This window comes from Zeus faber (genome assembly GCF_960531495.2).
Source record: "Zeus faber genome assembly, chromosome: 1".
NCBI lineage: Eukaryota > Metazoa > Chordata > Actinopteri > Zeiformes > Zeidae > Zeus > Zeus faber.
Genome location: NC_137193.1, coordinates 46,177,758 through 46,200,728, shown reverse-complemented (window position 1 = coordinate 46,200,728; position 22,971 = coordinate 46,177,758). Strand labels below are relative to the sequence as shown.

Below are 22,971 nucleotides of genomic sequence, written 5' to 3'. Positions count from 1 at the left end.
TTTAAGCATTTCATGTTCCTTTTCTGTTTGGTGGGCCTCTTGTAGAAAGATACCTCGACCCTTTCCTTCTTTATCTTGTTTAATATCTTACATTGTTTTACTGGATTGAACACACCATTTACATTTTAAGAGGCTATCGTAATGAAATTATTTTGTGTCGCCATTTCTTTTCTTTACCTGTATATTGATACTACCTTTCTTTCTATAGATACCCCATATGCTAGAAAACAACAGTAATCAGTTGAAGGAGTATAAAACAATTAAGTGAACACTCCAAAAACTTAGTGAGGTCTAATTCTCAGCCTTATTACAGCTGCATTTTTTTCATTTGTATGGCTTTCTATCTCTGTATTTATTTGATTATTTTATTTTATTCTATTTTGTGAAGTGTGTTGAGACCCATGTGAGTGATAATACACTTTCGATTCAATTTGACTATGACTCTAATTTCTGAGAAATGCACTTTAGGTCTGGTAAAAACTAAAGCAGAAGTACTTCCTCATTTGTTTTTCAGTGCTCTTCAGTCCTCTGAGGGCAGGGACCAAAGTTCCTCTAAAATAAAACCCAGATGTGGATCACTACTGTCTATTAATGAGACCAATGTGAACCCTATTTCTGGCTTCGCCCATAGCCTATGTGTTGGGGTATGAAAAATATCAAATATTCCCTCTTATTTCTTGTGCCATTTATCATTCGCCATGTGTTCGATAAAACTGTTTCGGTTCAAATTAATTATTAAGAGAACACTCTTTTATTTTACTCAATATTTTGTTCTTATTCTATATTGCAAGTCAAATGGTGTCTAATTTTAAATCAAACAGTGAAATTAAAAAATTAAAAATAGAACTGTGAAGGGCCTCTGTGAAATACTCTAATATCTGTATGTCCGTCAGATCTCATCCGAATCAGAATACCCCTTGTTGCCAAGTAAGTTTACACAAACAAGGAATTTGTCTTGGTGTTCGGTGTATACATGAAACATACATGTAAAACAATAAGTAAAATATTAGTGAAATATATAGTGAAATATATCATGTAATATATCATGTAAAAAAACAAAACATGCAGCATGCCGTTGAACACGCAGTATTTTTTATATTAGCATTGGCAGTGAAGGATGCACAGGACCGTCTGCTCCACTGGCTGCAGACAAACCCTTGTGTCATTATCAGTTCTGAGCATTCTCTGCCCCCGCCCTCACGTCAGCCAACAGTAGTAGTGTTTCAAGCCTTTGTGTTTCTAACCTATAGACAGTATTTCATGCCGGGTGGTGGATTTTTCTGTATTTCTTATTTATTTATTGTCATCAATTAATTCCATGTTGCATTTAGATAGGAATTCCGACGGTTCCGTTTGAAGCGTTTATTTTCCCTTTTATCGTTATGTTTGAAAAAAAAACAAAGATTTCAGAAAGTTAGATAACAATCATCCACGGGGAATTTGAATGAGAATGCGGATATAATAACAACAAGAACAATAATAACAACAATTATTGTTATTATAATTATTATAACCTTTATTTGGGGGGGATTTTTCATACGCAACTCGCATCTTAAAGTGTTAATAGAAGTTAGTAAAATGTGGAGAAATAACAAAGCTAACAAGCAAACTATTGGTAGACAACATACTTCAGGGAAAAAAAGGAAGGTTTAATTTCTAAAATGTTACCCGATTGCAGTTGACAATCGGGATAAAATGACATTTGAGAATGATTCGGTTAAATAGTCTTTCTTCGAACTATTTCGTCCCGGTGCTCCTCATAGTTTACGGCAGTGAAGCGAGCGGAGCCGAAGACGCTTCAACATCCGGGCACCTCGGCGCTGCGCACAACAGGAATGGCGGAGGTAAGTGAGCGAAGCGGGTGCGGGACCGAGCGATCTGTCGGGCAAAGCGACCCGTTTAGAGACCCTTCGACACCCCACACGGCGCGCACGGGGTGTTACCGATCTGGCCGGCCGGTCGGCTCCGTGCAGGGTGGGGCGACGGGGTGGTGATTTCACCGCGGAAAGAAAAATGGAGAATGTGCGGTATCGCCGTATCGCCTCTCTCGCTCGGCGTCCCTCGCTTTAAAGAGCCATTCCGCTTTTTTGACAGTGACGCGGTCGAAAAAAAAACCCCAATGTGCGAAGTAGTTGAGGTGTGTCCCGGGGAGTTAGGAAGTGGGCTCCAGGGGGGACGTTTCGGGCGATGTCCCGTACTTTATTTACCGGCTGTGTTTTTCGGATGGGAAGTATTTCCTTCCCGGGCCACTTTGCAGTGAGTCAGAGAGGAAGCGGCGTTCAGCACCAAGCCGCAGGAAAGCGCCACTGGGCTGGCGGACCCCGCCGGGCCGGCGCTGGGTTTCCACTGGGTCTGGAACACTTTGTTTTATAGTCCAGAATAGTTTATGATCAGTCTGAAACGAGATCGCAACGGCGATTTGAAGCAACCTTCACAACGTTGGTGGCTTGCGGTGGTGTCAAAAGTAGTCAGGTCCTTCATTTTTGCAACCGTGCAAATACCTCGACGCAGAATTACCCCCAAAAAAGACGGTGTATTTGACATTTCCACGAGAGTAAAAGTGTTTAAGTACTTTCTCGTGAAGTTTAAAAAGTAAAAGTACCTGATGTAACAGCCCACAATACGACGTCAATTTCCTACTGTACTTTTTTTCTTCAGTCGGGTGCTCATGCATATCTTGGTGAAAGTGTACCAAAGTATATTTTCCAAGCATCTGTACTTACTTTGGTAAATTCAGTTTCTCGGTCGATTACTGCTTTGGAATATAGTAGGGTAAAAGTCGAAAATCTCCGAAACTGAACATACGATTTTATGTAACTTTTTAATTTGATACGTTTTTATTGATTGTGTGTGTGTGTGTGTGTGTGTGTGTGTGTGTGTGTGTGTGTGTGTGTGTGTGTGTGTGTGTGTGTGTGTGTGTGTGTGTGTGTGTGTGTGTGTGTGTGTGTGTGTGTGTGTGTGTGTGTGTGTGTGCGTGCGTGTGCGTGTGTGTGTGTGATGAAACTTTATGAATGTGAAACAGGGTGTTGCTGCATGCTCAACCAACCCTACCCTGTATAAATTATGGTAAAAAATAAGATTAAAAAAAAAAAAAAATCTCACTCAGATACTTGAAAATGTTCTTTACAAAGTACAGTGACAAAATCATTTCACTTGTACTAATTTACTTTCCACCACTGGTTACGAGGACCTGGGGGCGTTGGCTTATCCCCTCTTAAGTAGAACTGAACTCGATTAGCCCTAATTTATATATTATTTCAAACATTTTGCTCTTTATGACATTATATTACATATCTACCTGAGCTACCTTTTACCTGACTTCAAACTTTGCATATTGTCTAAAGTATTATTTTTTCATGGTGGAAAATTGACACAACAAACAGTAAAAGGGCTTGTGATGAACTTGTGCAGCCCATACATATGTTTTCTAATCTCTGATTGTGATCTGTTGAGGAAAGGTGGCATATAAGTCAAGAGTCAGCTGATCTGTAATGGGATGAGCAGGGATCAGCCACCCTTGAATTCACCCTCTCGTGATTTTACGTGGACCTTAAGTTATGTGCAGGGGGATGCGTGCTCATGCCAATTTATACATACTCCTGTTTGATTATTTACACTATGAATACGATAGTTTCTGCACAAAATCAGTTGTTTTGTGTGTAAGTATACAAAGGTTTTGACATGTACAGTATCTGTGTGTTAGCTAGATTAATGGGTTCCAGGCCTGAGTGTGGTCCTGGAGGCCTTGTGGATCTACTGAGGCACAGTGATGAGGGCCTTAAGCAGCGACAGCAGGAGTTAACAGCGGCCCTAGAGGAGTTGGACCAGAGCCAGGGGGCCCGGAGATCTGCTCGCCCAATGAAGATGGCCGCTCGACCTCACACAGTAGGGAATGGGAAAACTATTCAAGGGGTCTTAAATAAAAGCATTGGGCTTTACAATTGAATCCACCAGTGAATGGTTGCTGTCTGTATTGGCAGGTTGTATTACAATGAAGAGCGATAGGTATTGTACAGTATAGCAGAGAATATTGTTATGTCAACAGTTGGCACCTTGCAATCTCATAAATAGGTTCCAACATGGCTGCTAATTTTTTAAATGTACCTTAATTTACATTAATGTTGAACTTATATTTTTCAGGTGTTCCCCACTTAAAATTGAGAAATTGATGCATTTTTAGTTGGGAACACCTAGATAAAAATGGTTTTACAAAGTAAAGCATTTTTGTAAATGGATCCAATGACTCAATCCAATTGTTGTGTATTAGCAGCAATGAAAGCTTTTGTAGTAACCATGGAGGTAGACAGCAATCCTCTTTAGTTTTCCTTATATTTATTTTTTCCAAAATATACTCTACTTTGAAGATAAGTCAATGTTAATCATTGTTTAATAGCCCTTGTCCCTTAAGGATGAACTTCACCCTGTGGATCAACGTTGACGCACATACAACAAATCTTAATGGAGTTTTATGGGAAGTAACCAGAATATTTCTAAAATTTCATATCTATATCTTTTTGCAGGCCAGCGAGCTGCCCCTGGAGGAGCTGCTGGCTCTGTACGGCTACCAGGTTCCAGACCCGCTGCTGCAGCCGGAGAGGGACCGCTGTCAGCTGGCTGCCAGTCTGCCTGACATGACATTGGACAAGGTGAGGAACCCCTAACCCAGACCTGGAAGCCAGTCATACTAGTCACACACAGTCCTACCAAAAAAAGCCCTGGGGCTATATATGTTAAATATCCAATTTATACATTTATTTATCTTAGGACTATAGCAAATCCAAACAAACTTGTCCATCCCAAAATGCAATGTTTGATGAAAAATGTTTTTACAGTATACCCACATAAACCTTTGGAGAAAAGGGTGTCTCCTCTAATAGGTCTTGTGTTCAATAAATCGTCTTAAATCTGAATCCATTGGGTCTAAATTTGTCCGATTTTATTCCTCCATATATTTATTTTTGTCAATATGAATCAAGTTCTATCTGCATCAGAGTCAACATTTCTAATGTTTTTAAACACCCAGCCCACCGCTAAACCTAATACTTAGTTTCATACCCTCCTGCTATACGTTATCGAATAATATGAATTTGTCCAAAGGATCTTGAATTCCAGTCTTGAATTTCATAAAAAAATGTTTTAAAAATATGAAATTTAGCTCTCTCATAGCTTCTGACACCCTGGAGAAGATGGTATAGGTTACAAAGAAATTCAGTATCTGTATTTGGCATCTCAGGCTCACGTTCACACACGTTTATAACTATAACAGGATCCTGTATTTCCAGATATTTGCTAAAGAGCATATTACAGATGGATAGTAACAAAGATGGAAAAGTCAGTAAATGTGTTCACAGTTGTGCACAGGAAGCCAGGGGCAAATTTCCACTTCTGCAGACAATGCAGTTCTATTCTATTTGAATGTAAGTGGAATAGCCAACGGGTTTCCGACTCAAATGTCATGGGTTCAATCACTTGAGCGGACTTTCCATTTGAAGTGAATTTGATCAGTCTTCTTAAAGTCCTCCTGAAATCCATTCTTGAAGATGAGAAAATCATTTAAGTCCTGGAGATTAATAAAGTGTAGCTTATACTGTTTTCACACCAAAAGTAGTGGGTTTAACCCACTAAAGGTAGATGGACACCTTTGACATTGCCACAAGAAATGCGTTTATTTTCTGGTGCATCACGTTGGACGCCATGAACTTGCTGGAAAAGGGGTGCGTCATGCTTCCAGTGTGATTTGGAACAAAACAGTAGAGGAGACAGCAACTTGGACAAACAATGACATAAAACTGGTAAACCCTGAATAAAAGTATTTTGAGCCGTTCAAAAGAATCAGATTGTTCATGAACAAGCCAACACTACAGTAGAAGAAGCATCAAGCACCACATGGAGCATGGAGTATCCATACTGCCGGTCCTTCGTCAGTGGGGAGCAGCGACCGGTGGGGAGCAGCGACCGGCGGGGTGCGTGGGGGTTCTCCACTGTGGTCCCCATGGTGTGATCCCCACACTTACAACATTTCATGGTACCCCATGCGGAAAAATGTGAATAACTTCTGATTTTGGATTTTAATTCCTGTCTATCAACGCACCAACGTCCGGAGTTTCCACTGGTGTCGAATCGCGCGGATAAAGGGGCCAAAATGAGCGGGTCATCCCGGGTGTCCTCACATCAGAGCTGATCGGAGGTCCAGCCGATTAAAACCCGGGTCTATTGCCGGGTCATTTGGCCCGGGGCGGCCCCCATCCCCGCAGAAGGAGAGCGATCAAAGAATGAATCTGCAATTTTCAGTAACATCTGCTCTGACATGGTCAAAGAGCATCCAAGCTACAAACATCCCCGCATATAATCAATTTTCAGACTGTTCTCAGAAGACAATGATGATTATATTATGTATTTAAATGTATCATTATATATATATATATATATATATATATATATATATATATATATATATATATATATATATATATATATATATATATATATATATATATATATATATATGTATGTTTTGTTTTTTTGGGGGGTTTTTTGTTTACATATTTATTTTTTAGTTTGTTTTTGTTTAATGTAAAGCCAAGAGAATACACTTAAAACTGTAAATTGAGCATTATTATTAAATATTTATTGTGCTAATTATCAATCAAGATATAAAAAAACATATCGTGATAACATTTTTGGCCATATAGGCTGTTTCTCATTATTTTTATTATTCATCTTTGCAGAATCAGATAACCAAAGATCTGTTTCCCGGAGAAGAGGAGGAAGAGGAGGGCTCTTCTGCTGACGACCTCACTCCCTTCGTCACTTCCAACACTTCTGACCTGCTCAGACGACTGCAGGGTACAGTAACACAGACACACATTATTATCTACACCCATTTGAAATGTAACATTCAGCGCCGGGTCTGCAGTGCAGGGGGAGTAATTGGAGTGATTGGGGTTCGATATGCTAAGATGCCTCGCACCCCCACACCCCACAACTTTCACAACAAACAAATTAATTAACAAACGGCACACAGCAGGCACGACTGGGTAGGCCCCCTGGCAGCTGTGTTCGAGTCTTGGCAGCTTGCCCCTGGTGCTAGGGTGTTTTCGGGCTGCTGCGACTCGGCGGTGCTCCAGAGAGTGCCGTCGGGTGCTTTTCAGGGCCCCTTGGAGGCTGCTTGCCATCGAGAGTGTGGGTTGCTGTGTTGGAGGCGACGGTCGGCCTTGTTCCCGCTACCTGCTTCCCGGGTGCCGGCGGTGGTGGAGGGGCCGCATATCTGGCTTTTTGCGGGCAATGCGGCAGTGAGTGCTTGGGCTTGTAGCTGCTCGGAGAATCTCACCGGTTGCAGTATGGCGGGCCTCGCCTTTGTGCATGGTTGATGGACATGGCGGCCCCACCGGCTGGCCTGCGGGGCGGGTTGTCCTGGCAGGGTGTCGGTCTGTCAGCGTGGGGCCCAGGTCCAGGCCTGTGGTGCTTGCCTCGCGCCTGCGGCCTGGGTTCTGCGCTTGCGGATGTATGTTCTGCGCTTGCGGATGTATCTTATGCCTGCACACGGGAGTGGGTTGTGTGTATCCCCTTCAGGGGTGCAGGGTCACTTCATGCTCTCTGGGACTGGTTTGTGCACCTCAGGGTCATGTGTGAGTGTTGCTGAGAATTTGAACTCCACCTGCAGATTAACTCTATTTTGGATGCAATGGAGCAACGGGGACACTAGGCATTTTCACACCGCTGGAACTTTTTTATAGTCTAAGAACTTTTTGGAGGAACTGTCCCTTTTTTGTGTGTCCGCACTGCAGGCGCTAGGAATTTTCGTAGTTCTTAGAACGTCCTTTTCAGGGACTTTGTTAGCTCCTTCTCAAGAGGAACCATCAGTGATGTGAGTCCATGGCCCCTTGCCCCCAGTGCACTGAGGACAGTCCGCCTGGTCGAGTCGCATCTATCTGGGTGCAGACCAGCCGACGTACACTCAGCAGTCAAAAAAAAATATATATATAAATAACAAATAAAATGGCATTTTTATTGTAGATGTATTTATTTCATTTATTTTATTTTCAGACATTAATTATCCATGCGGTATCCCAATGTGAGCCTTTGCCTCACGAAAATCGCAACAAACTTTTAATTTACGACTTCAGTTACCAGATTGTTTATTTCTCGCTTCAAATTTGTTCAAAACCAGATTTTAGTGGACTGGTTAGGTGAAATAAGTGAAAGTTACGGAGTGAATACAACACAGTACACAAACTCAAACTGAAACCCTGAAACCGCTGAAAAAGAGCCCTTGAAGGTATTTAGTTCTCGGGGGACCTGCCGGGTTCGTAGTTCCCCTCAGCGAGTCCCCAGAACTGTTCGGTGTGAAAAGACTTACTCTCTCAGTCCCTCTCTAAGCCCCCCCCCCCACTGTAGACCCAGATGAACCTGAACCTGATGATGTTCTTCTTAGAGACACGTCTGATTTGAATACCTTTAATTAATAGAGTGGTGGAAGTGTTTACTTGGGTGTTGACTTCATGTGGGTGGTGTTGTTTCCATCTCAGGTGGAGACAAAGACACAACGGTCGTCTCTTCCGAAGAAGACTCAGACGGTTCAATTCCCTCCAATGAAGAACGCAAGGTGAAGCCATGCAACATCAAACTTGGGCTCAGCTGAGAATAAATTGTGATATACTGTATAAGTCAATGCTTCTTCCCAAATGGTTATCACACCTTGTTTCATTGACTCTGTTCTCAGGATATCATGGTGGGCTCCATGTACCAGGCCAAGATCCCCCCCCTCAGCCCGTACACCTACCAGGAAAGAGGTACACCCTTGCCCCAAAAAACCCTCTCAGTTCCAGCCCTTTGCATCTGTACTTGCAACTTATCTTAAGGAAAATAAAAGGAAAAATGTCTTTCTTGAATTAAAGGAAGTAGATTTATTTTAAGACAAGGCACTTTTCATACACAAGGGCAATTTAAAGTGCTTCACATAAAGCATCAACAACATTATATAAAAGCAGAGAAAAATATATATATAAAAACGGAGCTAAAGACTAAACATTAACTACACCCAACTAGACACTTAATTAGACTGTTCGCTACACACTTGAGAATAAAAATCTAAAAACAGAGATAAATCCAACGCTAAAAGTTTCAAATTCTTTTGAAAACATCCTGATTATTCACTTAAAAGTAGTTACAAATACAATGATTTTGAGCCTGGATTCACAAGATGTGAGCGTTGGGGCCAATCTGAGATCTTCTCCATGTTTTGTCTTCACTCACTGCACTACTTTTCATCCCTCGTGTTGTGTGTTTCCAACATAAGAATGGAATACATTAAATAAATGGCAAACATTGTCCGCAGTATGCGTCTGCCTTTAACGAGATCTTGCTGGCGTTTTGTATCCAATTAAAGACGGTGCTTTAAATCTAGTGGAATCCAAATGTGTTTACTTTTTAGTTTTTCTTTGTTTTAGACATTTCCCATTCTCACTTCTATCCATCTATCATATTTCTGCCCCCACCCCATCTCCAGTATATGATGGTGAAGACCAGTTGCTATGGAGACCGGGGGTGTTGTCGGTACAAGAGATGGAGGTGTTCCTGTTGAGCGCCCAGATGCCGGGGGTCCAGGACGGGGCTGCGCACCCACACATAGCAGGCGACACTGTCCGGGACAATGAGCAGGTACTTAGCAGGTGCTCAGAGGCTCAGTTCTGCTGCTAGGAAGTGTCTGTGTGTGTGTGTGTGTGTGTGTGTGTGTGTGTGTGTGTGTGTGTGTGTGTGTGTGTGTGTGCGTGTGTGCGTGCGTGCGTGCGTGCGTGCGTGCGTGCGTGCGTGCGTGCGTGCGTGCGTGCGTGCGTGCGTGCGTGCGCGCGCGTGGCTGCACGGAGCATCCTTGTAACCATAGCAGCTCACTCTCCCACTCCTGTCCCCGAGTCCGACAGCACAGGACAAGAGGAGACACTTTGCGAGCAGAAAAGCTGCTGCTGTACTGACTCTCTTTGCAGCATGCATGGAAATAAATGTCAGTATGATCCCAAAGTGGCACAAATTATAATTTTTACTGTAAAAACAAACTGTCCGGCACAAATGCAGCACGAATGGCAATAATTGAATTTTTTAATTTAATTCAGGTTTTTAAAATAATGATTTATTTTTATTGCACACCTCTACACAGTCAGTGTAGAGGTCTAGGAACTGGTGTTTTGTTTCCAGTGTTATAGGTCATTTCTGCCAGTCCCATAGTGTGTCGGCCTTTAAAATAAGTTGCTGTGCGAAAGGGCGTTGGTCTATATTGTGTGAAAAATTCTGTTGAATCAGTTTCAAGATCTCACTTCAGAAGATTCCTTCCTTTTCCTTATGACACCCCCTATCTGCTCTTTCTCCTTTCAGGCTCTCTATGAACTGGTGAAATGCAACTTCAATGTGGAAGAGGCACTTAGACGCTTACGTTTCAATGTGAAAGTGTTCAGTGGTAAGAATTCTTTTCAGAACTATTTTTATTTAAATATAACTATTATCAATTATTAATTAAAATAATGAGATTTTAGGCTGTCATTTAAGTTTTTATTAGATTTTAACATTGCTTTAATGATTGTAGTACCAGTAGTTTTCTCTGTTTGTAGAAAGTGAGATGAAAAGCCAAAAAATGACCTTAACATGTCAATTAATAAATCAAAGCAAATAATACTAACTTAATTTACTCTATTTTTAGTACTAACTTTTTAAACTAATAAACTTTTATTTTATTTGTATTTTTATTTTTACTATTATTTTTATATAAGGTAAAAAATTCTTCCAATTTCAACTCCGGGATATACTAGTGCAACACAGCCACAGCTGTGAAAATATTTAAAAAATGACTATTTTCAAACTAAATGTGGGAGTCTCTGCCCATAGGTAGGGGTTTAGGGAGGGAGACTGAGTCTGTCTAGTGGTGGATTGCCAACATGCCGAGAATCTTTATTAATAATTCTAACAGAAAGGCTTGCTGGCCAAAATGATAAATAATAAGGAAAAACGTTTTAATCTGGTGCTAGAGGAATCTCCGACTCTCACGCCGCTGGTTCTGCAACTGGGCCCCTGATCGGCTCTCCAACCTGTACTGCAAGACAGACTAACATTAAGAAAGCTCCCTGCACTGGCCTATGGACCGCCCGGACGTTAAAAGGGCTGGAGAGCCAGATACCAACGGGTGATCCGGGTGTTTGTGTCCTTCATGGGGTGGAGCCACTGCAGCGGGCCGTGGTCCTAACAGAGGATGAAAGCGCATCCCAGGAGGTATTTGCCAAGGGAACCGCCAGCCCACTCGATCGCCAGACACTCCTTCTCCACTGTGCTGTACTCGACTCCCGCTCACAGCACCGGCCGCTCTGTCCCCTCCACCTCCTGGGACAAGACCGCTCCCAGCCCTCGGTCCGACGCGCCGGTCTGCAGACAGAAAGTGAGAGAGAAGTTAGAGTTAAAAAGCACTGGCATCCCACAGAGAGCTGACTTGACCCTTGCAAACGCCTGCTGGCACTTCTCTGACCACTGGACCGGATCCGGAGCACCGTTTCTAGTTAAGTCGGACAAGGGGCTGGTTAGCTCTGAAAAGTCGGGTGCAAACCTCCTACAGTAGCCGGCCAGCCACAAGAACTGCTTCACCTCCTTCTTGGTCTTGGGTCTTGGCATGTTCGGAACCGCAGCGGTTTTATCAAGCTTTGCTGGACCAAGCCTTTACCCAAGTGGTACCCCAGATACCGTACCTCCCTCGGTCCCACACCACACTTCTTTGGGTTGACTGTAAGCCCCGCCTGCCTCAGAGACTCAAGCACTGCGCCCACATGCTGCATATGCCCCTCCCAGGTGTTGCTGTGAATGATTACGTCATCGAGGTAGGCTGGGGCCTATCCTACATGCGGAAGCAGGGCACGGTCCATGAGTTTCTGAAAGGTGGCTGGGGCACCGAACAACCTGAACGGAAGTGTGCGAAAGCGGCCGAGAGCACACCTTCATCCCCGGGGTCATCTCCACATGGTGGTGTATGAGGAACGTGAGCCCTGGCAGGGAGTAGAAAACATCAGAGAAGCGACGCTTAAGTGCGGCAATGTCCGCCCTCTGGAACGGAGGGAGATGGTCACTTAACAAGGCCGCGGTATGATCGGCTGCTTTTTGAACCTCCGGCCCCAAATCATCCCGCTCAATGACCGGCATGACCAGAGCCACGGACACCTCCTCCCTCCATTCTTTTAGGAGGTTCAAGTGATAAATCTGTCGCCCCCTGCCTGTCTGAACCAACCTCATAATTGACCTCGCCAACCTGCCATGTGACCACAAAAGGCCCTTGCCACTTCACGAACACCTTAGAGCTGGACGTAGGGAGCAACACTAGCACCTTGTCTCGCAGTGCGAATTGTCTGAGTCGAGCTCCCCTGTTGTATTGCCGCTGACGTTCCTGAGCCCGGAGCAAATTCTCCTGTGTTAATGGCCGAATCAGCGCATGTAACTTTGCTCTCTGGTCAATTACATATTGTGTCTCGTTCTTACTGGTGGACCTTCCCCCAGTTTTCTTTAATTAGGTCTAGCACCCCCTGGGGTCTCCTGCCAAAGAGGAGTTCAAAGAGAGAAAATCCCATGGAGGCCTGGGGAACCTCCCGCACCGCAAACAACAGGGGGTCCCACCACTTGTCCCAATTATGGCTGTCATGAACGAACTTCCGAATCAGACCATCAGTCTGGGGATGGTACACGTTGGTCCGAATTGAGCGGATGCCCAGTAACTCCTAAAGTTTCGGAAGTGTACGTGACATAAAAGTATTGCCCTGTTGGGTCAGGGTTTCCTTCGGAATCCCGACTCGGGAGATGACCTGAAACAGTGCCCACGCCACACTTTTAGCCGTCATACTACGCAATGGCACCGCCACGCGGTACCAGGTTGGATGCTCCGCTAGGACTAACACAAAACAATAACCGCGGGCACTGCGGGCCATTTACACACGTCTGCCCAAATGCCCAGCCAATAGGAGCGGGCCATTATCCGCTGTCTTATCGTGACCGAGGTGACCAGCCATCAGGTTATGGTGAGCCGCCTGGGAGAGCATTCGAGGGCGGCTCTTCGGCACCATCAACTATTTCCTCTCCTGTCTGATTGTCACGGTTCACTCGATAAAACTTGTCCATATACACCCTAAAATACGGGTTTAACTACCCCCTCAAAGGCCCCGCGTAGGATGTCGTTCCGCGACTGCTCCAGCAGAAAATCGCCAAGAGGGAAGGTCAAGGGGGCCGAGGAAGATCCCACTTTGGATTCCGTGGCCCCTGCACCCGTCGCGCCTAGCTTCGACCCCTCCACGTCACTGCGCGCCACGCAATACTCGCATCTCCCTACCGACCATGAATGTAATCCCCCAGCCTCTCTCCTCAACGCGTCAAACCCTGGCCAATCCGTGCCCAAAATCAGGCGACTTTACCCTTTGCTTTTTGCCCTTGTAACGAATTAAAGCCGTGAAATTCCTCTAGTTTTAACTAAAATGTTTTTTCACACCTAGTTTTAGTTAACTGTGCAGGGATGCAAACACATGTATATTGAAAAAAGGTCTGAAATATACTTATGGTGGTGGCCGACAGTTTATGGATTCCGTGAACGCGGCATAGCTCCCTGCTTTGGAGTGCTTTCAACCGTAGACTAGAGCCGTGTCCACATCTAGTTCTAAATTAAGAGTCAAGAGTTAATCGATCATGGATGGCGTCCTTCTCTCGGACAAATTAAAAAATATATAATAATAATGCTAAAATGGGTGGCCGCACCACCCCAAAATAAAGTTTAGGGGTGTTAAAGGAAAGCTGTCTTAATCTTGAACCTGACTCTCTGTAGAAGAGCTCTGTGGCTGGACTGAAGAGGAATGCAGGAACTTTGAAACTGGCTATCGAGCTTATGGGAAGAACTTCCACCTCATTCAGGTCAATAAGGTGAGCACCCTCGTATCCAGAAATATCTAAGGGTCCCCCTGAGACTACAATTTGTTATTTGGGTGGGGATTGGATTGTCCTTCTTTTTAAAGTTATGACAGAAACACTAAAACTTGTAATCTACGACTATCTATAAGTCTGCATCCTCCCTACACACTTTGTCCTGATTTCAACCCGTAGGTGGCGCTAAGTCACACTAACAATCTGTAATGCTGATTTGTTCACATTTTGTTTGTCCTTTAAACATTTCAAAATACATTATCTTTAGCAAGGCCCCCCAGCATGCTAGATCAGGTCAAATTGAGCTTGTGTGTGTGTAGTTTGAGGGACACTTAGGGGTGAGTCTGTTCTTTGAATCAAACTTGAGAGGGATAATCTGTGCTCACTGAGGTAGAATTGTGAAATTACTGCTGGGGATCTCACAATATTATACAATATACATTCAGTCCAATGTAGAGGATCAATATTGGCATTCTATACATAATGATACTTGCTACCAACCTTTCAGCATACCATCTGGTGTGCATTACAAAAATAATTAAAATAAATAATTGAAAATAAATTTAATGGAGAAAGGGGGCAAAACTTCTAAACAAAGTATCGATATTACTTTTTTTATTACTAATTTGAACAATATAATTGTATTTATTTTATGTGTGTGTGTGTGTGTGTGTGTGTGTGTGTGTGTGTGTGTGTGTGTGTGTGTGTGTGTGTGTGTGTGTGTGTGTGTGTGTGTGAGTGTGTGTGTGCGCTTGTGTTTGTTTGTTTGTTACATGCTCCTACTATAAATGTGAACGCATTTGAAAAATTAAGTCCATAAAGAGGTATATGTAAGGAAGTCAACAGTTTTGGGAAACCTTTAGTAGTTTCTGCATATTTCTGTTTCCTCTCCAGGTACGAACGCGCTCTGTGGGGGAGTGTGTGCAGTATTACTACATGTGGAAGAAATCAGAGCGGCATGAATACTTCACCCAGCAGGCGACCAAGCTGAGCCGCAAGAAGTACAACCTGCAGGCAGGGAACATGTGAGTCAAGTGGACACACATTTGACATCATTATCCCTGACACAGAAAACAGATGTTATAAATGAACATTAATCCTCTTGCCTTGTCCTGCATGTCCAGCAACTAAACAATGGCTAAACAGTTGCAACAAGCATTTATTTTCAATGGGGCGAGCTAATATCCATATCCGCTCAAAGTTTATGTAAATACTTGTAAAACAAACCATAGTGCAAGCATCTACTGCGAGGCTACCAAACCAGACCTGTACTTATTAGGGTTGGGCGATATGTCAAAATTTTCCCTCCGGCAACCGTCAGCCCAATAATCGGCGATTGTCGATATATTCGGTGTGGGGGGCACGGCCACAGGGAGCGGAGTGGACATCGCGGTGGTGCAGAGCGCACTCAGACACACCTGTTACTGGTGGGTGGAGGGCCAGTCCCGGGGGAGCCGCAGCCGCTGCCTCCTCCTCTGGGGCGCAGAGATCCAGGCCAGGACAGGCTTTCTCTGAGATAATTACACAATTTGATCCTTTCATTTTGTTCCTCCGCTGTGTATCTTTTATTGTGAGATCTTAGAAAGTGGCCCTAAAAAATTGAAAAGAAAAAAACCAAAACATTCCAAAATCATTGTTTGTTGTCTAGTAAGCGATTGTTTTAAGCGAACCTCGCAATTTGGCCGTTGAGACGGGGCGAACAGTACCGGGCGGGGTTAAAGCGGTGATCGGGAGACCAGTTCCTATTTCAGGCAAATTTTTGAATTTCGTTTTACGGGTCAGTAAATTACAAAATTAAAAGGATAAAAATCACCCAGAAAATCGCCTAAAAAAACCCTCATATTCATGCAATCGCCCATGCCTAGCGCTTATTTTCCTGTTTATGTATGATGTCCTTTTGTAAATACACAGTAGTTCCTGTACTGATAAAGTACGGGGAACATCAGCGTCCCATTTGGAAAATGTTGTAGATTTACTATATAATTTATTATCTCAGTAAACACAGCGGCTTTTAGATGTTAGAATCTATATTTCTGTCTGTTTGTCCATTCATACAGTCATCCATCTATTCATCTTTTCAAACAGTCATTCATTAGTTTGGTCATCTGTGACTTTGCTGGAATTATTTCACCAAATGAGGGTTTCCTAATTGGTTTTGGTTACTTTTTTTAAAGCAAATGTTTTATTTTGCTAATCTATTATTCTAATTAATAAAACAATGTGGTTAGAACAAAATGTATGCATATAATGTTTTACAGGCAAATTTCCCAACATGTAGGAATTCATATTACACATTTGTAAATTCTGTTTTCAATTGATTGAGATGTTTTAGCATAAACTGATTTTGGAACAAATGACACCCCCCCGTTTTCCTAAGTGAGTTTTAGGCATGTTGACATTTTTCACATGAATGTCCTAGAATTATACAAACAGATTTTTGTTTGTTTTGCGACAATCATTTTTTTTTTGCGTTGGTCTATTTTTGCAGGGAGGATGCAGATCAAGACGGGGAAGTTGGAGACTCTGAGAGTTGCAGTAACTCCAAAAGTTCCTCTCATGTCTCCCTGGAGACTCCCTCACCTCTGCCTCTGCCAGGCCTGGACCTGGACAAACCAGGTGGAGTCAAGTCTTCCTTTGTATACAGGGTGACTACGGGTCCTCAAAAACCTCACCAATTAAATTAATGTGTCTTATATTCAGCTTTACTAATGAAATATGTTTAATAGTTTAAACTTAAATTTGGGTTGAATATATACAGTATTAAGTATTTCTAAGTAGCATACACCCAAACTGTCCATTGCCATGACAGTGCTCATTTAAATTGTTTGAATGTCTGGCTCAGGCGTTATTTATGTGAAAAACCCCAAAATCATTTTGTGCTCAACTAGCTCACTTGGTCGCGCAGGCTTGGTATCAAACTTGCGTAGGTAGTTGAGGATGAGGTGAAGTGGTATGGGCGACAAAATTAAAGTTAATTTGTTTTCAGAATAATTCTCAATCTTGACACAAGGTTCATCAAATGACGCAACCACCATAGTTGGATACACTAGTCTCAGAATTCAATTCAAAATTGCAATGTTTTTTTCCCCAACATCTGGCTTTAAACCTGGTGACATTCAAATATGGGATTTTTTGACAAAACAATCTTGTAAAAGAAAACCAAAAAACTGGGCATTAAATTTAACTTTTAGATGTCTGCAGACACCCTGATATAGCAAGACAGGCTAAGAGCAATCAAATAAAACCTTTACATGAGAAGACTGAGCACTGGGTCATATCTGTCAGAGCATATGAGCAGTGATCTTAGCACTTAGCCCTGTTCCTTGAACATGATAATAGATTTCCGCAACAACCACAGCGGCACTAAGATATGCCTGGGAGGTCGAAGGTGCCTTCTGATAAAGCTCCGTGATGACGTTTCAGACAGAAAGCTTTCCATACTTCTGTCAGTTTCCCCAGTCCAGAGCTATTTTCATGCCATCCCACTCCTGTGTTAATTCCACACAACATGCTGTGTTTTGTGTGACTATTGTGTTTCTTGTCTCAATTTTATGGTTTGGATTTAATTTGATGTCAGTATTTTTTGTCATATTATTTATGATTTGAAGCATTTTGAAAGTTATCTCTTCACCTTTTGGTGTTTTCATTTTCCCATTATCATCTTTTCTTTTGGTGTATCTGTGTCGGTGTGTGTGTATGTGTGTGTGTGTGTGTGTGTGTGTGTGTGTGTGTGTGTGTGTGTGTGTTCACATATTTATTTGGCACTGTAGAGGAGGAGGCCCGTCCCAGACGCAGAAGAACACCTCGCTTTCTGTTAAAGCGATGACCTTGGTCCACCAAGGCTACCCAAAGCAGGCGGGGCCTGCAGGTAAAAGACATGACTAAGACTAATAGAATAAATATATACACACAAATATATCATTATTTAATCGTACTTCAGTAGAATTAAGAGCAAAGAGATTGTGAATCCGGAAATCCAAAGATACCAACCATGTGATGCTAGTTTACAAGGAAAGGGGCTAAATATATGTAAAATATTTGGACATAATTGAACGTGGGAATGGTTATTATAGACAAATTATAAATGCCTCTAAAAACAGAATTTTCATGATTTGAATAGGTAAGATAATCAAAAATAGCTGTTAACACGTTTATTAGATTTTGAAATAGGTCCCGATTTTAGACCCCAATTCGATCAATTAATTCCCCCTGTTCATAGGGAAGGTTTTTGTGGTTCAAAGAAAGAAAACAACATATTTCTATTGTCTAGAGTTTGCAATTATGTCTGCCTTTTAATATAAGGTAAACCCTTTACCTTACATATATTCCCTTTCTACATATGAAATGGTAAATACAACCTGTGCAAATAACCCCTATATTTTCATATTATTCCTGTTAATTCTCATAGATTCCTGTTTCTGGTCATTTCAGCCATACTAATTGTTATTGTACTGGGAACCGATATAGTACTTGATAAATGGACTGAAATTAGCAAATATAAGTGCATCTCCTTTAAAACCCCTGAAGTGCTCAACCCAACACATCTTACATATAATAACAGATAATGCTTCATTTGTTGTTGGCAAGAGATCTCAATGTTTATCTTGATGCATTCAGGTTTCTAATCATCAGACTTACTGTTTTGTGTGTGTGTGTGTGTGTGTGTGTGTGTGTGTGTGTGTGTGTGTGTGTGTGTGTGTGTGTGTGTGTGTGTGTGTGTGTGTGTGTGTGTGTGTGTGTGTGTGTGTGTGTGCGCACAAAAACACATACACTCGCTGAGCACTTCATTAGGAACACTCTACTAATACTGGGTAGGGCCTCCCTGCTCTCAAAACAGCCTCAATTTTTCTTGGCATGGATTCCACAAGATGTTGGAAGTATTCCTTTGAGGTTCTGGTCCATGTTGACTAAGGGTGTCACAATTCTCCAAATCCATGATTCGATTTGACTTTCGATTTTAAGGTCATGATTCGATTAGGTTTTCGATTCAAACGTATGTTCATTTTTTCAGCACTGACGGCTATGCTGTCATATTGTTAGACTATTAGAGAAAAGCACTTGTTTCTCAATAAGTTACTTTGAGTCCAGCCACATTAAATCAATATTGATAATGTTATTTTTTTTAGTGGAATAAATATAAACAAAATATTTCATACAATTTCATTGATATAATAAATGCTTGGGAGTTGTAAGAGCCGTGTCTTCAGTGAGCCGGATCATCCGTCTCACTGAAAAGAGACAAACTTCTCAAAGCGACTGCAATTGCGTCTCTTCCCCTCCGTGTCCGTGTCCGTGTCTGCTCTTCTCCAATCGGACTTTTTCCTAATTCTACTCATCATATCACAGCATCATGTTCCATTCAACATTATTATCTTATCTGTGATATCACAATCCAAATCATATCCATAACGTTAACCCCTCTTATGGAGCGTGTAGCAGCACTTCTCACAAGCTGCCGCTCTCTGTTCTGCTCTCTCAAGGGGACCCATCAAGTGGACATAATATATTGTAGAATATATATCGCAAAATATATCGTATTTAATTGAATTGGAGCGCACTTCTTTCTTTAAATTATTAGAACGCACAAGCTGCAGACTCCAGCACCTGCGGCTCGAGCTTCCCCACACCACCCAATGGTCTGGGGAATTGAAAGAATTCCCCAGACCATTACACCACCGCCACCAGCCTGGACTGTTGACACGGGGCAGGTTGGGTAGATGGATTCATGTTGTTGCCGCCAAATTCTGACCCTACAGTACGATCTTTGTGCCTCAGTAGACCTAGAGGCTACGTTTCTCCAGTCTTCAACTGTCCAGTTTTGGTGAGCCTGTGCCTACTGCAGCCTCAGCTTTCTGTCCTTGGCTGACAAGTGGAATCCGACATGGTCTCTGCTGTTGTAGCCCATCCGCCTCAAGGTTCCAGGTGTTGTGCCTTCTGAGATGTTTTTCACAACAGTTGTACAGAGTGGTTATCTGAGTTACAAGTCTAGCCATTCTCCGTTGACCGCTCTCATCTACAAGATGTTTCAGTCCGCAGAACTGCCGCTCACTGGATGTTTGTTGTTAACTCTAGAGACGGTTCGTGAAAATCAGCAGTTACAGAAACACTCAAACCAGCCCGTCTGGCACCAACAAACATGCCACAGTCGAAAAACACTGAGATCTCATTTTCTCCCCGTTCTGATGGTTGATGTGAACATTAACTGAAGTTGCTGACCCGTATCTAGATCATTTTATGCATTGCACTGCTGCCACATGATAATTGCATGAATAAGTAGGTGTACAGGTGTTCCTAATGAAGTGCTCAGTGAGGTATATGAGCAACATTAAACATTCTGAAGAGATGCTATGAACTATATCAAGATACAAATTTAAAAAGACCAAATCATTCTTTGAAGTCAACCTAAATGATAGGATATTTTCAGTTTGTTTTCTTTTTGCATTTTGAGTCGAGTATTGAGCTTGTGAATGTCTCATTGCATGCAGGCGGTGACTTGGGGATGGGGGTGGAGCTCTACATCGCCGGGCATCCCCAGCAGCTCTTTAGCCATCCCACGCTGGAGAAGATCTCCCAGGAGCAAGGCCCAGTACCCAACCCCGGCTCGGGCCCCTGCTGCCTCCCACTCCACCCGCACCCATCCTCCCAGAGCCGTCCCCGGCCCCCCCCAGAAGACCCAAATCGCTGCTCTGGCTTCTACCAGAACAGCCGCTCGGTGGGCTTCAGGTGGATGCTGGCCTGCTCCCTGCCCCCACGTCCTCTCTCTTCAGGTGCGGTTTCATGCGCTCGCCTCCCGTCCGGAACCCCGTCGCCCCAGTGAGGGAGATCCACAAAACCAGCCACTGAGGGACTACGTACTGGGTTTTTTATACAAGGATGAATGATTAAGAAGCAGGAGAAGGATCACCCTGGAATCACACTGAACATTGAAATCTCTGTTTATCCAAAAGTGACTCCTCAATCAGTTATTTTCACAATTTTGGTGATGGAGAATCAACGCTTTATTGAAATGTGGGTATTGTGGAAAAGGACTGCATCATGGTACGGGTAAAGAGAGAATATACACACCGCTGGAAACTTAATGAACAAGTTGATTGTACTCAATTAGTTTTCTAAACTTTCTCTTTTTTTGTGTGTTTTATTATTATTGTTTGAGTAATAACTTTTGGCCGACATCCCCACCAAAAACCAGCCTCAGTACCAGCCTCATCGCAGTTTCACGGGATATGTCTTATGACCTCTGAGCAGCCAGTTTGTTTGAATCTGCCAAACCGGAAAACACACGGAAACCCCGGTGCTGTCAGCGTACATGCAGAGTATAATTTGTTCATTATATTCAATGCCGTTTCATAAAAGGAGGCTGAAAAACAAACTGCATTTCCCCAGAAACTTTTTAAGGGGCCCTCGTCTTCTTCAAAAGTTAGGGTGAGAACTTTCTACGTCTGAAGCTCCATCTGCTTTTATACTCCCTCCTCATCTCAGTCTGTCTCTGGACCTTTTCACGAAAACCAAGTTTCCAACTTGTACATGTTAGATTGGGTTATGTTTTTAGGACGTATTTTTCTGTCAAATTTTGCTCGCTTTTTTATTAAGGGTTTGTAGCACAATAAGATAATGAACAAGGTCTAGTGCTTTGCCAAATATTCTGCCTAGTTTTGTTGTTCAGCTGGGATGCACAGATAGCGATCCCTGGATCTGGTCCGATACTGTGCTCCTGCACTCCATCCAAACCAAACCGCCCCGGCTTAATGTGACACTGTTTCTTTAGTTCTTGTGGTATCATGGTATATATATTCACAAACTCAGTAGTGGCTTCATGTTGTATTTAGAATTTGTGATCAAATAAAATTCAATTAAAGGTGAAAATAATGACCATGCAGGATCTGCAAAATCAAGTGATCTCGCTACAAGTTACGTCAGAACTCATACTCTTTGTATTGGTGCATCCCTATTTGTATCGTAAAGAAATGCATAAACACGCACTTCTAAAGGTAATTCTCCTGTCACAGTTCTTCAATGACTAGGGTCCTCATCAGGAGGAAGAAATCTTTCAGCGTATACAGTTTTAAAATGAATTTCCCCTCAGTTTTCTGACAGCTCACAAGCTTAAGAGAGCCAAACCTCTTAATGTTATACTAGATATTTACAAAGGAACCATCTGGACCGTTTCCTGCTCTGTCCCCCTTTGTCTTGATGCTAAATGTACCCCCATCGACCTTGGACGATTCCTTAATCGCTCTTTGTCAGATTTTTATGAACCTGCATAGCCAGCAAAACTTGCAGAAAAGAGTTTCCCATCACATCTAGCTTTGTGGACCAGGGTGTGTGGATTGAATATATCCGTTATCATGCTGTTGTTGTTGTTTTTTTTTTGTTTGTTTTTTAAGATTGTGCCCTCTGAAGAAATAACTGTTAAAAAATCCAGCCCCAGCTCACCCTCTCTATTTATTTCCTAATTCTGCGTCAAAAAAAGTGATCATGTTTGAAGCCGTCTTCCTTTGACCTTTCCTAAGAGCAAAGTCCAGTAAGAGATCAATGTTTGTTTTTGTGTTTTGTACCGTTTACATGGGGTGGGCCCTGGATGTGTCCACTGGACACAGGGAGTAGAAACACTGCAGAACACTGCCTTTTGTTTAGTAATCTTTTTAAGCAATTTATATATTGTACTTCCTACGTTATGTATGTTGGTTTATAATTATTATATTTTGTAAAGAAAATTAAAAAAAACAATTAAAATGAACAATTTTGGAAATATTTAAATTGATTTGTTTTTGCTTTGTCTCATCTTGTAGCGTCACACAGTGAGACCGGAACTTTGCAGGTGAGATGAGTGCTTTCCTATATTCTAACTCCAAAATCAATCCAGATAAAATGAGGTTCCAGCGGAAAAGACCTATACTTTTATATAAGGACACATACATTCCACCACATAAAATGAAATCCAGGTAGTACAGTATTTGGAGAGATTTGTTTTTCTGTGTTGTTACGGTGTGTGCGTCTGTAGATCTTCTAGGTCAAGTCAACTTTAACCACTTAACTTGAAGCTTA

The 22,971-nt window shown here is 42.5% G+C and overlaps 1 protein-coding gene across 1 annotated transcript; it reads left to right on the top strand.

Moving 5' to 3' along the window:
- The first annotated feature begins 3,727 nt into the window (after window positions 1-3,727).
- mier2 (mesoderm induction early response 1, family member 2) lies at window positions 3,728-22,543 on the top strand. Its single transcript, XM_080016234.1, has 12 exons — window positions 3,728-3,885; window positions 4,521-4,646; window positions 6,729-6,846; window positions 8,529-8,605; window positions 8,723-8,792; window positions 9,509-9,660; window positions 10,369-10,450; window positions 13,832-13,926; window positions 14,821-14,951; window positions 16,415-16,542; window positions 17,697-17,794; window positions 20,412-22,543. The coding sequence occupies exons 1-11, from the start codon at window positions 3,859-3,861 to the stop codon at window positions 17,750-17,752; spliced, it is 1,062 nt and encodes a 353-aa protein (XP_079872360.1). The 5' UTR covers window positions 3,728-3,858; the 3' UTR covers window positions 17,753-17,794; window positions 20,412-22,543.
- The last annotated feature ends 428 nt before the right edge of the window (window positions 22,544-22,971 follow it).

What these genes read in the sequence shown, in the direction of transcription:
- mier2 (XM_080016234.1), top strand. Translation starts at nt 3,859, where the DNA reads ATGAAGATGGCCGCTCGACCTCACACA. An exon ending in TGGCCGCTCGACCTCACACA is followed by an intron (nt 3,886 to 4,520) that starts GTAGGGAATGGG and finishes ATCTTTTTGCAG; the next exon opens with GCCAGCGAGCTGCCCCTGGA. An exon ending in CAATGTGAAAGTGTTCAGTG is followed by an intron (nt 10,451 to 13,831) that starts GTAAGAATTCTT and finishes GACTCTCTGTAG; the next exon opens with AAGAGCTCTGTGGCTGGACT.